We start from the raw sequence: 15,935 nt of genomic DNA, 5'->3' as shown, positions 1-15,935 counted from the left end.
AGATAGTACATGAAAAGCACTTATGCTTCCTGACATAAGCTCTTACAGAATAACTAGTAAATTATTTTATATTGAAAACCATGAGAAAGGCTTCTTCTTTATGAAAACTGTGAGAAAGGCTTCTTTATGAAGTAGAAGTTCTTTTTTGAATTTTTTGTAATATCACTTTTTCCCCTTAAGCTTTCTTAATCTGTATCTGATTAGATAGTCCTTCGTTCAACTTCTTAAATTTATAATGAACATCAGGCCTCCTGGGAAAGCTTTAAGGAGCCATTCGAACAAATGGGGAAATAAAGGACAAAGCTTGCTCAAGCTCACATATTGAGGTGCAAATTCTAGTATTTCTGTTTTTGTTAATTAATTTTTTTAAAAAAATTAAAATTCATATGCCATACAATTCACCCTTTTACAAGTTTACCTACCATTCATTAGTTTTTAGTATATTCAGGCTGTACAGTCATTGTCACTAATTCCAGGACATTTTCAGTATCCCATAAAGAAACTACTTACCTGCTACCAGTTACCTCCGCCTCCCCCAACCCCTGGGAACCACTGTTGATTTTCTGTCTTCATAGATTTGCCTATTTTGGCATATAAATGAAATCATACAGTAAGGGGCCTTTAAAAAAAAATTTATTTTGAGAGAGAGAGCATGCACACGAGTGGGGGAAGGGTAAAGAGAGAGGGAGAGAGAGAATCCCAAGCAGGTGCTAAGCTTTCAACACAGAGCCCCATGCAGGGCTGGATCTCACAAACTGTGAGATCATTACTTGAGGTGAAATCACGGGTCAGATGCTGAAATGACTGAGCCGCCCAGGCACCCCAGTAAGTGCCTTTTGAGACTGGCTTTTTTTACTTTGTATAATGTTTTCAAGATTCATCCATGTTGTAGCATGTATCAATACACCATTTCTTTTTATTGTTGAATGATATTCTACTGTGTAGATACAGCAAATTTTACTTGTCAGTTGCTGAACACTTTGAGTTTCCTTTTTTTTGTTTTGCTATTGTGAATAATGCTGCTATGAATATTCACATACAAATCTTTGTATGGAAATGTGTTTGGATTTCCCTTTGGTAAACACCTAAGAATGGAATCGCTGTGTTACATGGTAAGTTATGTTTAACTTTTTAAGAAACTGCCAAACTGTTTTCCAAAGTGGCTCTTTGAAGCTTTCTATGTATTCAGGATATTTCTAAGTGTTAAAAATATTTTCCAAGTTGCTTTTTTACTTTGCTTATAATGTATTTTGCTATATAAAAAGGTTTTTTTTTTTTTTTATTTTAATGCACTCTATCTATGTGCTGCTTCTAGATTTTGAATCACAGAAAGACATTTCCTTCACCCAGGTTATAAAGGAATTGATTTTTTTTTTTTTTTTCTAAAAAATGGTTCCATTTTTTACATCCATTTTAAGTTAATCTTGATGTGCAAAGTGAGGAACAGATAGATCCAGTTTTATCTTTATCCACAGGTTTTCCCATTGTAACACCATTTATTAAAATGTTCTTTTTCTATTATATGAATTTCACCTCAATAAAAATTAGTCATTTTCCCCATGGATTAAAATGATGTCTTTGTCAAATACCAAATTTTCACATAGATATGGATCTGTTTATTTTCTTTTTTATCCCATTGTCTTCCTATTTTTTTTAACGTTTTTTTAAAGTTTTATTAATTTTGAGAGAAATAGAAAGTGTGCCATCAAGGAAGGGGCGGGGGGGAGGGGAAGAGAGAGAGAGAGAGAGAGAGAGAGAGAGAGAGAGAGATTGATTGACTCCCAAGCAGGGATTCGAACCCACGAGTCAAGAGTCCGGACACTTAAACAACTGAGCCACCCAGGCATCCTGGCCTGCTTTTTTATTTATGTGCCACTACTACCTGTTTAACTACAGAGTTATTATTAGTATGTTTTAGTAGATGGTAGAGGTAGCTTCTCCCTCATTCTTTTTTAAGATTTTCCTGGCTCCTTTTACTTGCTTATTCTTAGAGACAAACTTTTTTTTTAAAGTATGGTTGACACACAATGTTATATTAGTTTCAGGTGTACCACATAGTGATTCCTCAAGTCTATACTTTACCCTGTGCTCACCATGAGTGTTGCTACCATCCATCACCATACAATGCTATTATAATACCATTGACTATAATTTCCTATGCTATACCTTTTATTCCCTGTGACTTATTCATTCCATATCTGGAAGCCTGTATCTCCCACTCCACTCACCCATTTTGCCCATCCCCCCATTTGCCGCCCTTCTGGCAACCATCAGTTCTTTGTATTTGTGGGTCTGTTTCTGCTTCTTGTTTGTTTATTCATTTGTTTTGTTTTTTAGATTCCACATGTTAGTGAAATTATGTGGTATTTGTCTTTGTCTTACTTCTTTCACTTAGCACAATACCCTGTAGGTCCATCCATGTTGTTGCAAATGGCAAGATCTCATTCTTTTTTATGGCTGAATAATATACAAATAAGCTTTCTAATCAACTAAACTAGTGCCAGAAAAAAAAACCCGTATAGTATTTTTATTAAGATTACATTAAATATGTAAATTAACGCAAAGTAAACATTTTTATGATGTTGAGTCTTTGAGAAAATATGATGTCTTTCAGTGTGTATGAATCCCTTTTGAAGGAAAAATATTTCAGATCCCAAGTATTGGCCTAAGTTCATCTAATGTAGTATCTCTTAATTATGTACAAAATAAACTAGGGATAAATTCCTTATGTGTAAGTAAATTCCATTTTATTATAAAATTATAAAACTCAGTAGGTTTGTTTTTAAAATACAGTCCTGGGGCGCCTGGGTGGCGCAGTCGGTTAAGCATCCAACTTCAGCCAGGTCACGATCTCGCGGTCTGGGAGTTCGAGCCCCGCGTCGGGCTCTGGGCTGATGGCTCAGAGCCTGGAGCCTGTTTCCGATTCTGTGTCTCCCTCTCTCTCTGCCCCTCGCCCGTTCATGCTCTGTCTCTCTCTGTCCCAAAAATAAATAAACCTTGAAAAAAAAAATTAAAAAAAAAAATAGAGTCCTACAAAACTTCCCAAATTCAAGTTAGCAATATTACATTAATGTGAAATAATCTTATTAGCTGTTAACAGTTTATTGTGCTTTAAACCAAAAGGATATTTATTATTAATAGGAAGTTCTAGCATTGATTCAGTCATTCAATGATATCAGTAAGGACCCTGTGCATCCTTAATTTTGCCATCTTAGTAATGTTGGATTTTCCTTCTCTTGTCACCTTTTGGTTGCAAGATGGTTGCTGCAACTCTGCTTTCATCTTACCTTTATTCCATCTTTCCAAATAAAAGGAAGGAACTGGAGCAAAGGCCTTTTCCTAGCTAAGCATGTCTTTTGTTTTGTTTTGTTTTCTGGAAAGGGAAATTCCCCTGCCAATTTTTCCCTTAAGTCTCGTGGTCCAGAACTGGTTTACATGTCCATTTTAAGACCAATCACTGGCAGTTGGGAATGGGATTACTTTGACTGGTTTAGACCAATTCTGATTCATTCCCCTGGTCTGGAGGAAGGATAACAAAATCTCCCCACTAGTTACTAAACAATTTGGAATTCTGCTAGGGAATAGAGAGTGGTGGGAAGTGCAGCAGGAATGTCTGGAGTAGACAGTAAACAGCATGTAACCCAAGGCCTAATGTTAACAAGTGGGGGAGATTAATCTTTTGACTGTAAATTCTCTACTGTTTTCACTCAACAGAGGTATAGGAAGTAATTGATCTCTTCTTTTGTCTCCCTTTCCACCTTGTGCCAGGTTTGAGCCCCTTGACCTGAGCACTTCTGAGTAAATGTCCTTTATTCCATTGCTGCTGGGCTTATTGCTGACAAATCTGTTTTTTCTCAGTGTCCCCAAAATTGGATAATTGGATTTTGTTGTTGTTTTTTAAACTTAATGAGCCTTCCTTGTTATGTTACTTGATGTCAGATTTGAGAAAACATCTCTGGTTGGTTAGGAAAAACTTACTCCTTTATGTCATAAAATAGTTTCTTTTAGAGAAGAAAGTTTTAATTAATAGTGCTATTTAAAGGGCGGTCCAATTATATGCCACACTTAGATGTTCCTCAACAGTTTTGACAACCACTCCCAAGCACATAACTACCAATATATTTTGATGATTGAATAAGAGGTTATGTTGAAAATTCTAGTCGTCCAAACCACAGGAGAAGGCTGAAGTTGTTTACTCTGACTCCTTTTCTACGATGCGTCTCTGTGTGTTCTTTGCTATGGACTTTTCTCGGTGTAAGTGGAACTCCTGTCTCTGTCACTAATAAGTCATGTGGCCCTGGTCACTTTATCTTTCCTCTTTCTAGAATTCACTATCATGGTGTAGTAGCAAGATCACTTTGACACCAGACATACTTGAGTTTAAAATCCAAACTCCAGTGCTACTGAAAGTGGCTCTGGGCAAGTTATTTTACATTTGAGACTATTTCCTTGTCTTTAAGATGGGGACACTTGGGGCACTTGAGTCCCTCAGTCAGTTGAGTGTCCAACTTCAGCTTGAGTCATGATCTCACAGTTCGTGAGTTCAAGCCCCACATCGGGCTCGCTGCTTGTCAGTCTGCCAGCACAGAGACCACTTTGGATCCTCTGTCCCCCTCTTTCTGCCCTTCCCTCACTTGCGCTTTCCCCAAAATAAATACGTATTAAAAAAAATAAAGTGGGGAAACTTTTGGGGTGCCTTGGTGGCTCAGTTGGTTAAACGTCTGACTCTTGATCGCAGCTTAGGTCTTGATCTCAGGGTCGTGAGTTCAAGCCTTGCATTGGGCTCCACACTGGGCTTGAAGCCTACTTTTAAAAAAAATGGGGAAACTTTTCTTTTGGAACTCAAAACTCTGTTTGACACATAATAAACAGCTAATTTTTCCCTTCCATAAAGAAAGATGATCTCTAATAGCCTAATCCAGTGTGTAGTTTTGAGAATCTTTAAGTCTGCTGCTTTAATAACATGCCCTTATCACTAGTAATGAACACTCCAAACTACCATGACCCAGACAGCCATCTGGTTGCCATCTTTCCATTCCCTTCAAAGTGTTCCTAATGAAGACATGTTTTTGTTAAAAGCAGTGATGCCTTGATTTAAATAGCTGACTGCAATTAAACTTCAGTTTTTTACTTCCACATACTCTTAGACTGGAGAATTTGTGACAACAGTGACTAGGACTGCTACTGTGCAGCTTATGACTCATTCATAACTCCCTTAACAAAGTTAAGCAGCCTAGTTGATGTTGAAGTTATTATGCCTATTTGGATTTGAGACATTCACCTCAAAACATACTTTTCTTATTCCTTATTCTCTAAATATGTAGGGAAATTTTTTCCTTCTTTCCTCCTATTCTTCCCTCCTTTCTTTCCTTAGCAATTAATCATAATTTTGTTGGTGGTGGTCATATCTCCTAGTAGACATCTTCATGTAGTAGGCAAGCTGCATCTCTTCTTTTTTTTAATTTTTTTTTTCAACGTTTATTTATTTTTGGGACAGAGAGAGACAGAGCATGAACGGGGGAGGGGCAGAGAGAGAGGGAGACACAGAATCGGAAACAGGCTCCAGGCTCTGAGCCATCAGCCCAGAGCCCGACGCGGGGCTCGAACTCCCAGACCGCGAGATCGTGACCTGGCTGAAGTCGGATGCTTAACCGACTGTGCCACCCAGGCGCCCCAAGCTGCATCTCTTCTATGACCTCGTAGCCTTCTGTAGTTTAACACTTATCCTTCTGACTTGTGATTATTGGTTGACTGTCTATAAGACCATGAGCTTCTTAAGGGTAGGGGTTGTGTCTTAATTTCCCTGATTCCTAAGTATGCTGGCTATTTAAGTGCTGACCTTTCCTAGACGTATTTGGCCTCATTTTATGAGAACAATCTTATTTCCTCACCAGTTCCATTAAGATGATATAACTAAACCTACATTCCCTTTCTTCTGAAATTTGTTTCACTTCATGAAATAATAGAATGTATACTTTATTTCAGCACCGGCACTTAAGTGTGTTGTGAGTGCTTCCAAATACCTGGTCTTAATTTGAGATTTAAAATACTTATATGGCAGAAGCTCATGCCTGCAGTTAGTCTCTTTTATGTAAAGATTCATGCCTGGTTTTGGTTTTATTTTATCAAAATTTAACAGTTTATCTCTTCTTTTGTGATTCTCTAAACCTGAAAGCAATTCTATTACTGTAAGAGAATAAATGTCAATTAAAAATTATTTTTGGAAGACCTGCATTTTATAGGATTGGTTTTTTCTGCCCTTGCTCAATTTATCCCTTATTGTCTAAGAGTGAAGACTATTTTCCAAGGAAGTGGTACCTGTACATTAGTGACTCTACCATAAAGTGTCGGGAGCAAGCAGTCTGCGATTAAAAGCTATCCATAGTCATGTTCCAGGCAATGTCAGTTCCCTAAATGTTTCTTGCACTTACTAATTGCCAAGTTTATTTTATTAGCAATGCCTCCGATTTCATGTTTTCAAGTCCTGTAAAACCCACGAACCCCTTTCAGACTGTTCTAACTCATTCACTTGTTCCGTGTCTCTTCTGAGTTCTAAAACACTTTGTCATTTCCACTCAATTATTGTGCATTACTACTCAGTATTGCATTTTAAAAAATTGTTATGCCAAATTTATCTATCATAATTTTTATGATAATTTAAGTTGGCAAATACCATAATTAAGATAATAATTTATCTTTCATGGTAGTTTTTTTTTTTTAATTAAATTTTTTTTTCAACGTTTATTTATTTTTGGGACAGAGAGAGACAGAGCATGAACGGGGGAGGGGCAGAGAGAGAGGGAGACACAGAATCGGAAACAGGCTCCAGGCTCTGAGCCATCAGCCCAGAGCCCGACGCGGGGCTCGAACTCACAGACCGCGAGATCGTGACCTGGCTGAAGTCGGAAGCTTAACCGACTGCGCCACCCAGGCGCCCATCATGGTAGTTTTTTTTAAGTTACCTCAATAAAATAGAAAGTTTTGGAGTGCAAGGGCCTTTGTTTTTATTTCTTTGCATCTTTTACAATAGCACAGTTAAATAAATGGTTTTTTTTAAGTTTATTTATTTTGAGAGAGAGAATGAGTGGGCGAGGAGCAGAGAGAGAGAGTCCTAAGCAGGCTCCACACTCTCAGTGCAGAGCCTAACGCAGGACGCCATCCCACAAACCATGAGATTGTGACCTGAGCCAAAATCAGGAATCAGACGCTCAACTGACTGAGCCACGCAGGTGTCCCTTAAATAAATGTTTTTATAAGATTTGGTTTAATGGACGTGTGGCACATAGCATTCATTTAAAATGAGATCTGAGGGGCGCCTGGGTGGCGCAGTCGGTTAAGCGTCCGACTTCAGCCAGGTCACGATCTCGCGGTCCGTGAGTTCGAGCCCCGCGTCGGGCTCTGGGCTGATGGCTCAGAGCCTGGAGCCTGTTTCCGATTCTGTGTCTCCCTCTCTCTCTGCCCCTCCCCCGTTCATGCGCTGTCTCTCTCTGTTCCAAAAATAAATAAACGTTGAAAAAAAAATTAAAAAAATAAAAAAATAAAATAAATAAAATGAGATCTGAAAATTTCCTGACCATTCAGCGTGCAGTGTGATCTTTGCATTTTCTGCCCTTTCATAGCACCTATCATTTATACCAGAGTTTGGCAAACTTTTCTGTAAAGGGCCAAATAGTAACCATTTTATGTTTTGCAAACGATACACTTTCTGTAGCAGCTACTCACCTCTGCTGTTGTAGGAGGAAAGCAACCATGGACAATACATATTGAATGTGATGGTGTTCCAATAATACTTTTTTTGTGAACACCGAAATTTGAATTTCGTGTAATTTTCTCCTGTCATTAAATATTACTTTTTTTTTTCTCCCAGCTTTTAAAAATGTAAAGACCACTCTCAGCTCATGAGCTATTCAAAAGCAGGCAGTGACTGGATTTGCCTATAGGCCACAGTTTGCCATCCCATATCAATACTATTTATTTTGTACTTCTCCTGTCTTGTAGTAGAAAGAATAGAGGTTTTAAATCAACAAACTGGGATTCCCTTCCTGGCCTTACTACATACTGCTTAACCAGTGTAAGCTCCACTTTATTTTTGTAAAATATGGGTAAAACTAAATATAACATTGTATGTTAATTATACTTCAATAACATTTTATTTTAATGTGGCTAATATTAGCATCAGTTGTTTTTAAGGAGAAAGAGATGATATATACATAGAGTCATTTAAATTATAAAGCTAGATAATGGAAACCTATTTACTGTAATTCATACTTTTTTTTAATTTCTTTTCATATTTAAAATGATAGTGTCTTCACAATTGCTCTTGGTAAGGTAACAGCTTTATTTTGGTTCTCCTGAGTTGTATGGACAAACACCAAAACCAGCACCAAAACTTGTAAAATAGGTGTTGGTAGCTTGGAAGAAAATTCTGGAGGTAAAAGTAGAGCACTCTTTTAACTACTGAGAACTGAATGGTTGTGAGGAGTAGGTTTTTAATCAGATGAGTTAAGCATTATTTCTAAAGTTCGAGTCAGAAAGCAACATAGCTCTCTACATAAAGGTTAAGTCAGCTTATGAGCTGGTGTTTAATTTTAGGGGTCCCTGGGTAGCTCAGTTGGTTGAGTATCCAACCCTTGGTTTCAGCTCAGATCACAATCTCATGGTTTGTGGGTTCGAGCCCCATGTCAAGCTCTGTGCTGTCAGTGTGGAGGCTGCTTGGAATTCTTTCTCTCTTCTCTTTCTCTCAAAATAAATAAATAAACTTAGGGGGAAAAAAAGAATAAGACTCTCAGTGTGAAGAAGTTGGTTAGAAATACTATTAAGTATTTTATTTTGCTCTCATTTTCCTTTATTTATACCCATAAGTGATGTATGTTGAATCAATGTAAGTATAAAAGAGCTCTTCCAAGAAATTTAAAATGACTTCTAAGTGTCATACTTAGACACTTGAAATGTGTCATACTTTAATTGGTAGCTTTTTTCTTAGTGGTACATAAAATTGTTGTTCATCTTTCAGTTGATAGTGCTGTGTATATACAGTATTTTATCTGTTCTACTAACAACCATGTTGTGATTTACTTGTTTAATCTTTCCTAATTTAATTATATACTCCTTTTGTGTTTTATTTACTTGCCCCAAAATGGTTAGCACCCAGGAGCTCAATAAACATTTAATGAATGAATAATGTTCTAATATAGTGGACACATGACATTGTTTTCAATAGTTTAAAATTGTCCAACCTAAATTTAGTAGGGAATTAAATGGGAAGGAAAAACCATAGATTTGTGGAGTATAGAAATGAGATTTTATTTTATCTTTTTGAAGTTTCTTTTTGAAAGAGAAAGAAAGCACAAGTGGGGGAGGGACAGAGAAGGAGAGGGAGATGCAGAATCTGAAGCAGGCTATAGGCTCTGAGCTGTTAGTGCAGAGCCTGACACATGGCTCGAACCCATGAACTGTGAGATCATGGCCTGAGCCAAAGTTGGATGCTTAACTGAGTCACCAAGGTGCCCCTAGAAATGAGATTTTAAAACTGTAATTATTGGCAATATGCAAAAATGAACTTGTGCCCTACTTATATCCTTCTATGGTTTCATATTTGTATTTGTCTGTTTTTATTCTGTTAAAGTATAGCTCAGGTTATTATGAGGATTAAATTTAGATAATGCTTGTAAAGTGTCTAGCATAAACACATGAGCAGTTTCATTTAATCCTTCTCATCCCTTTAAACAGCTTTTCCTTAAGCATAAGAACCATGGTTCAAGCTATATTAAAATCAGTTTTCTGTGTTAATCACTTGAACTACATCGTTATTAGTAGAATTTCATCACAAATAGCATTTTATCATATTATGGCTAAGTAGGCTTGGGGATATAACTACCTAGAGAATCTACCAATATTTCATAATAATGTTAATTAGGGAAAATGTGGTTCAGTTTTCCCAACAACCTACTTTGCAAACCTTTGGAATATAAACCCATTTTTAAGTTGCAGAATCTCTATACTAACATATTTCTCACTGAATATGGGGAGATTATAATCTTTTATTTGGTAATTAGAGGAATTACCTTCCCAATCCAGGTCATAATTTAATAAGGATAGTACTTCAGATTTGTATAGCATTTAAGAAAATCTGTATACCAGAAATCATCTTTATGAATCCTTCCCTGACCCGATTTCGTTCCCATAAGTGTCCAAAACAGGATTGGAAGTCTCTTCTGTGAGTTTTCATGGTACACTAGACTTATTTCTGCCATACCTGTAGTATACAATGACTGTTTACTTACCTATTTCCTCTCTGGCGTCAGCTTTTTGAGGGTGAGAACCAAGTTTTTATTCATCAATGGGAACCTCTAGCATGCTGATTTCCCCAAATGCCCAGGAAGTGTATCAGGGCCTGCCATAAACATACTCAAATGTCTCTTTGATTGAATTGGAATTAAATTAGTTGCTTATATAAGCAAGTTGTAACTGGAAAGAGGCTCTAGAATCGTTGCCCTAAATATACTTGAAATGAAATATCCTATGAAATATGTCTTATATTCTACATCATCATGGCATTCATTTGAGTCTGAGAAGGGAGTTATATGGCAGTTGGTTCTCAATTATATACTTTTCCTTTTTTTTTAGAGAAAGAGTGCACATGAGCAGGGAAGAGGGGCAGAGAGAGACAGACAGACAGACAGAGAATGTCAAGCTGGCTCCATGCTCAGCACAGAGCCTGACACCGGGCTCAATCCCCCAACTCTGGGATCATGACCTGAGCTGAAATCAAGAGTCAGACACTCAACCGACTGAGCCACCCAAGTGCCCTGGAACTATATACTTTATTAGAGTCTTCTGTATGGATTTTATTGGCTTTTAAACTCTGACTCCAAGCCTGCTTGCTTTCTTCCTGTTGTGATATTGTCAAAGCAGAATAGTAGCTTGTATAAGTTCTGATCCTTGAGTATAGCTACAAATATTGATTGTAAGACTAAACAGTTATAATTAGCTCTTGTAAAACATCAAAATGCTTTGTATTCTGTCTGCTTTCTTGTTTTCATTACTGATATCTCAGTGGTGTTTGAGGCTAGATCATTGTAGTAACGTTGCCATATCTTTTTTTCTAGTTACTTGTAAGATTTTGGAAAAATAAGTTATTAATTAGGTTGGGTAAGTGGTGGAAATAAAATTTCTAACTTTTTCTAAACCTAAGTGAAGCAGAATTCTTTATTATCAGAGGTATAAGATTACAGTTCTTTCAGTGCTGCAACAGTCTGTCTTTATCCATCCATTTAAAATAAACTATATTTTTGTGTGATCTGACTCAGCAGGTTGGAAGTTCCCATGGAGTAAATATCTTATCTGAAAGTGGTTTTAAATGAGGTAAGCTTTCATTCATTTGCTTGAAACCACATCAACTATTGGGCCATAAGTATCCTGTCCTATCTAATGTAGGACATTGTGGTAAATGCTGTACTATTTTCATTTTTGGATTCTATGATGCCCATTTAACAATTAACATTCTCCAATGGCCAACAAAGAAAACTAATAGGAATAGGATGTAGGATTTTCAATCACATGGTAAATCAGTATTTAGTAACTTAGAGCCCTTTAAAATGCCGTTCTATGTATTCTGTGAATGGCATCAGAGAAACTTGAGAGTTGTCTTTGATTCTTCCTTCTCACTGCACCTTCCTGCTCCCTCTCATTGCCACCTACATTTGTAAACCTTGACTTTCTCTTTCGTCTCCCTGGTATACAGCCTTGCTACTAGGGTCCTCTGGCAGTCATTACCCCTACAACAGGAACCAATCCTCTTTCACCTTTTCCTGAGGATTTCTGCTTACTCATGGCTAGCTTGGGTGATTTCAAGAATGGAGAACTTAATATTATTTTGAGGGTAGTATTGAAAACTGATAAGGAAATAACCATGAGAATAAGATTCTAGCCCACTACTTTCTGTGTCTTGGATGAGTTATTTAATCTCCCTTGGTTTTAGTTTTCTCATTTGTGAAATAGGAATAGCTACTCCAGAGAGTTGTAGAAATTCATTTGTTTGCCTCTATTCTCTTACCAAACCCCATTAAATTATGATAGAGTAATTTGGAAAAAGGAGTAACACCAAAGAACAAATAGAAGATAGGCTACCAAGATTTAGGAAGATAGCAAGTTGAATATTAACAGAGAAGAGCAAACTGAAAACTACCTGTAGAAGAATGAAAGTGCAAGCTAATCTGTATCATAAACCCATAAAGGCTCAGGAATTGTAGGTGCTAAGTACCTCTGAAAGTGGGCTAAAACAGGAGGATTGATTGAAAATCTGTACAAAGCACCATTAAACGCCAAAATCTTCTTTCCCTCAGTGTGATGGTTAACTTCTATAGAAATTGAACCAGGGTGTCTCTGGACTCAGAGATGCTAAGCATATGGCCACAAAAGTAAAGCAACAGGATGAAAATAGGGGTTAAGTGAAGGTAGTGAAGGTATACATTCTGTCATCTAGACATGCTCTCATGGCTTGCTCCCTCACCTTTAGGTCATTGTTAAAGGTGCCTTCCCTAACCACCTGATTTAAAACTACAGTTTTCCCAACCTGGCATTCATTTTCCTCGCTTCCTGATTTGATTTTTCTCCATGACACTTACTGTTACCTGACAAATTTTTACTTATGTTGCCTTCACAGGAATGTGAACACCACAAGAGTAAGGGGTTTTGTCTATTTTGTTCACCAAAATATTTCAGGTGCCTAAAACAGTATCTTGTAGGTGCGCAGTGAATGTTTGTTGAATGAGTGAATGAAAGAGACTATTCAGATCTTTTTCCAGAAGGCTAAGGGCTAGTCTTATGTTCCCAGGCAGGAGATTGGAGGATTTTTCTCTGGAGAAATGACTGGCCAAAAAAAAAGACATGCAGATATTGATGTTTGGAGGAAAAATCCCCTACTTAAAAGGCTAGGAATCTACTTGCTAACTGGACAGTCATATTCAATAGTCAGCAAGCCTTGCTCTCTCATAGAATCACCAGACATCCAGGAAAAACTTCTAACACAAAAAATAGATACCAAAACAAAATGAGAAAATGAAACAATAATGTATAGAACAAAAAAAAAAAGCTTAAACTTGTCAGAGAGACAAGAGATGATATGGCATCTGTGAAACAAGAATAGAATGCTCTTTTTAAAAAGGAGGGGGGAGAACCTGGTTTCAGAGAAAAAGAAATATGTTGGGAATGAAAATATGTATAGTATATATAAATTCAAAAGAAGAGAAAATTTAAGGAATCTTCTAGAAAATACCTTATTCTAGTTTAAGATTGAAATTTAGGAATATGGGGGATAAAAAGATTCTTAGTAAAAACATCTCAACAGTAGTACCTTACTTAGAAGATGGAAAAATGCCTTAAATTTTGAGAAAGAATAACCTAAAATTGCTTTGGCTAGTATTTGCTTACTATATCTTTGTCTCTTTTAACTTTTTTAAATGCTTATTTATTTTGAGAGAGAGTTCACAGGCACGCAGGGAAGAAGCTGACAGAGAGGGAGAGAGAATCCCAAGCAGGCTTCATGTTCTCAGCGCAGAGCCTGATGCGGGTCTCAATCCCATGACCCTGGGACCATGACCTGAACCGAAATCAAGAGTTGGATGTTCAACTGACTGAGCCACGCAGGCGCCTCTAGGTCCACTTTAAATTCTCAACTTGAAACTTCTTAGAATATATAAGTGGTATAAATTTAGCCCAAGTCCATTTGAGAACTGTCTGTGGTTATAGCTTCATCAGAGAAGGTTTTTTTTTTTTCTTTCTTCTGCCTTCTATTTTGTTTGTTTCAAGTTTGTAATTACATTCTAGTTAGTAAACATATAGAATAATATTGGTTTCAGGAGTAGAGTGTAGTGATTCATCACTTACATATAACACAGTGCTCATCACAAGTGCCCTCCATAATACCCATCACCAATTTAGCCCATCCTCTGCCCACCTCCCCTCCATCAACCCTCAGTTTTTGTTCTCTATAGTTAAGAGTCTCTTATGGTTTGCCTACCTCTTTCTCTCTGCACCCCCCTTCCCTATGTTCATCTGTTTTGTTTCTTAAATTTCATATATGAATGAAATCATATGGTATTTGTCTTTCTCTGACTTGTTTCACTTAGCATACATAATACACTCTAGCTCTATCCACAGTGTTACAAATGGTAAGATTTCATTCTTTTTGATGGCTGAGTAATATTCCATTGTGTGTGTGTGTGTGTGTGTGTGTGTGTGTGTGTGTGTGTGTGTGTGGGTATACATCTTTATCCATTCATTGGTCAGTGGACATTTGGGCTCGTTCCATAATTTGGCTGTTGTTGATAATGCTGCTGTAAACATCAGGGTGCATGTGCCCCTTCAGATCAGTATTTTTGCATCCTTTGGGCAAATACCTAGTAGTGCAATTGCTGGGTCATAAGGTAGTTTTATTTTTAACTATTTGAGGAACCTCCATACTGTTTTCCAGAGTGGCTGCACCAGTTTACATTCCCACCAACAGCGTAAGAGGGTTCCCCCTTCTTTGCATCCTCGCCAGTATCTTGTTTTCTGTGTTGTTAATTTTAGCCATTCTGACAGGTGTGAGGTGATATCTCATTGTAGTTTTGATTTGTATTTCTGTGATGATGAGTGATGTTGAGCATCTTTTACATGTGTATGTTAGCCATCTGTATGTCTTCTTTGGAAAAATGTCTATTCATATCTTCTGGCCATTTCTTAACTGCGTTATTTGTTTTTTGGGTATTGAGTCTGATAAGTTCTTTATAGATTTTGGATACTAACTCTTTATCAGATATGTCATTTACAAATCTCTTCTCCCATTCCATTGGTTGCCTTTTAGTTTTTTATTTTCTCTGTGCAGAAGCTTTTTATCTTGATGAAGTCCCAATAGTTCATTTTTGTTTTTCTTTGCCTTGCCTTAGGAGAAATATCTAGTAAGAAGTTGCTATGCCGATGTCAGAGAGGTTTCTGCCTGTGTTTTCTTCTAGGCTTTTGATGGTTTCCTGTCTCACATTTAGGTCTTTCATCCATTTTTTCATTTATTTTTGTGTATGGTGTAAGAAAGTGGTCCAGTTTCATTCTTCTGCATGTTGCTGTCCAGTTTTCACAGCACCATTAGTTGAAGAGACTGTCTTTTTTCCATTGGATAGTCTTTCCTGTTTTGTTGAAGATTAATCATATGGTTGTGGGTCCATTTCTGGGTTTTCTATTCTGTCCCATTGATCTGTGTGTCTGTTTTTGTGCCAGTACCATGCCGTCCTGATGATTACAGCTTGAAGTCCAGGATTGTGATGCCTCCTGCTTTGCTTCTCTTTTTCAAGATTGCTTTGGCTATTCGGGGTCTTTTATGGCTTCCTAGGGGAATTCTACCAAACATTTGAAGACTAATACCTATTCTTCTCAAACTGTTCCTAAAAATAGAAATAGAAAACCTCCAAACTCATTCTACGAGGCCAACATTATTTTGATTCCAAAACCACTAAAACGAAGAATCACAGGCTAGTATCCCTGATGAACATGGATGCAAAAATTCCCAACAAGATAACTGGCAAATCTAATCCAACAGTACGTTAAAAGAATTACTCACCATGATCATCTGGGATTTATTCCTGGGCTGCAAGGGTGGTTCAGTATTTGCAAATCAATCAATGTGATACACCACATTAACAAAAAAGGTAAGAACTATATGAAAAAGTGTTTGACAAAATATGTCCATTCCTGATAAAAACTGTCAACAAAGTAGGTTTAGAGAGAACATACCTCATCATAGAGGCCATTTACAAAAGACCCACAGCTAATATCCTCAATGGGGAAAAACTGAGACCTTATCCTCTATGGTCAGGAACAAGATAAGGGATGTCCAGGCTCACCATTGTTATTTAACATAGTACTGGAAATCCTAGTCTCTGAAATCAGGCAACAAAAAAATA

General features: G+C 37.2%; 1 protein-coding gene across 2 annotated transcripts in view; it reads left to right on the top strand.

Moving 5' to 3' along the window:
• The window catches only part of PPME1 (protein phosphatase methylesterase 1), an 88,792-nt gene that overhangs the window by 4,809 nt on the left and 68,048 nt on the right, over positions 1-15,935 (top strand). The window contains exon 2 of one of the 2 annotated variants that reach the window (XM_047879437.1): positions 11,313-11,364. The exons of the other annotated variant lie outside the window; for it this stretch is intronic. Within the exon in view, the coding sequence (XP_047735393.1) occupies positions 11,360-11,364 (5 nt within the window). The 5' untranslated portion in view covers positions 11,313-11,359. The remainder of the gene's footprint in view (positions 1-11,312; positions 11,365-15,935) is intronic. 2 annotated transcript variants of the gene reach the window in all.

The sequence above is a fragment of the Prionailurus viverrinus genome, chromosome D1, assembly GCF_022837055.1.
Source record: "Prionailurus viverrinus isolate Anna chromosome D1, UM_Priviv_1.0, whole genome shotgun sequence".
Classification (NCBI taxonomy): Eukaryota; Metazoa; Chordata; class Mammalia; order Carnivora; family Felidae; genus Prionailurus; species Prionailurus viverrinus.
The sequence above is the reverse complement of the archived record's forward strand: the minus strand, read 5'-3'. Positions and strand labels throughout refer to the sequence as shown.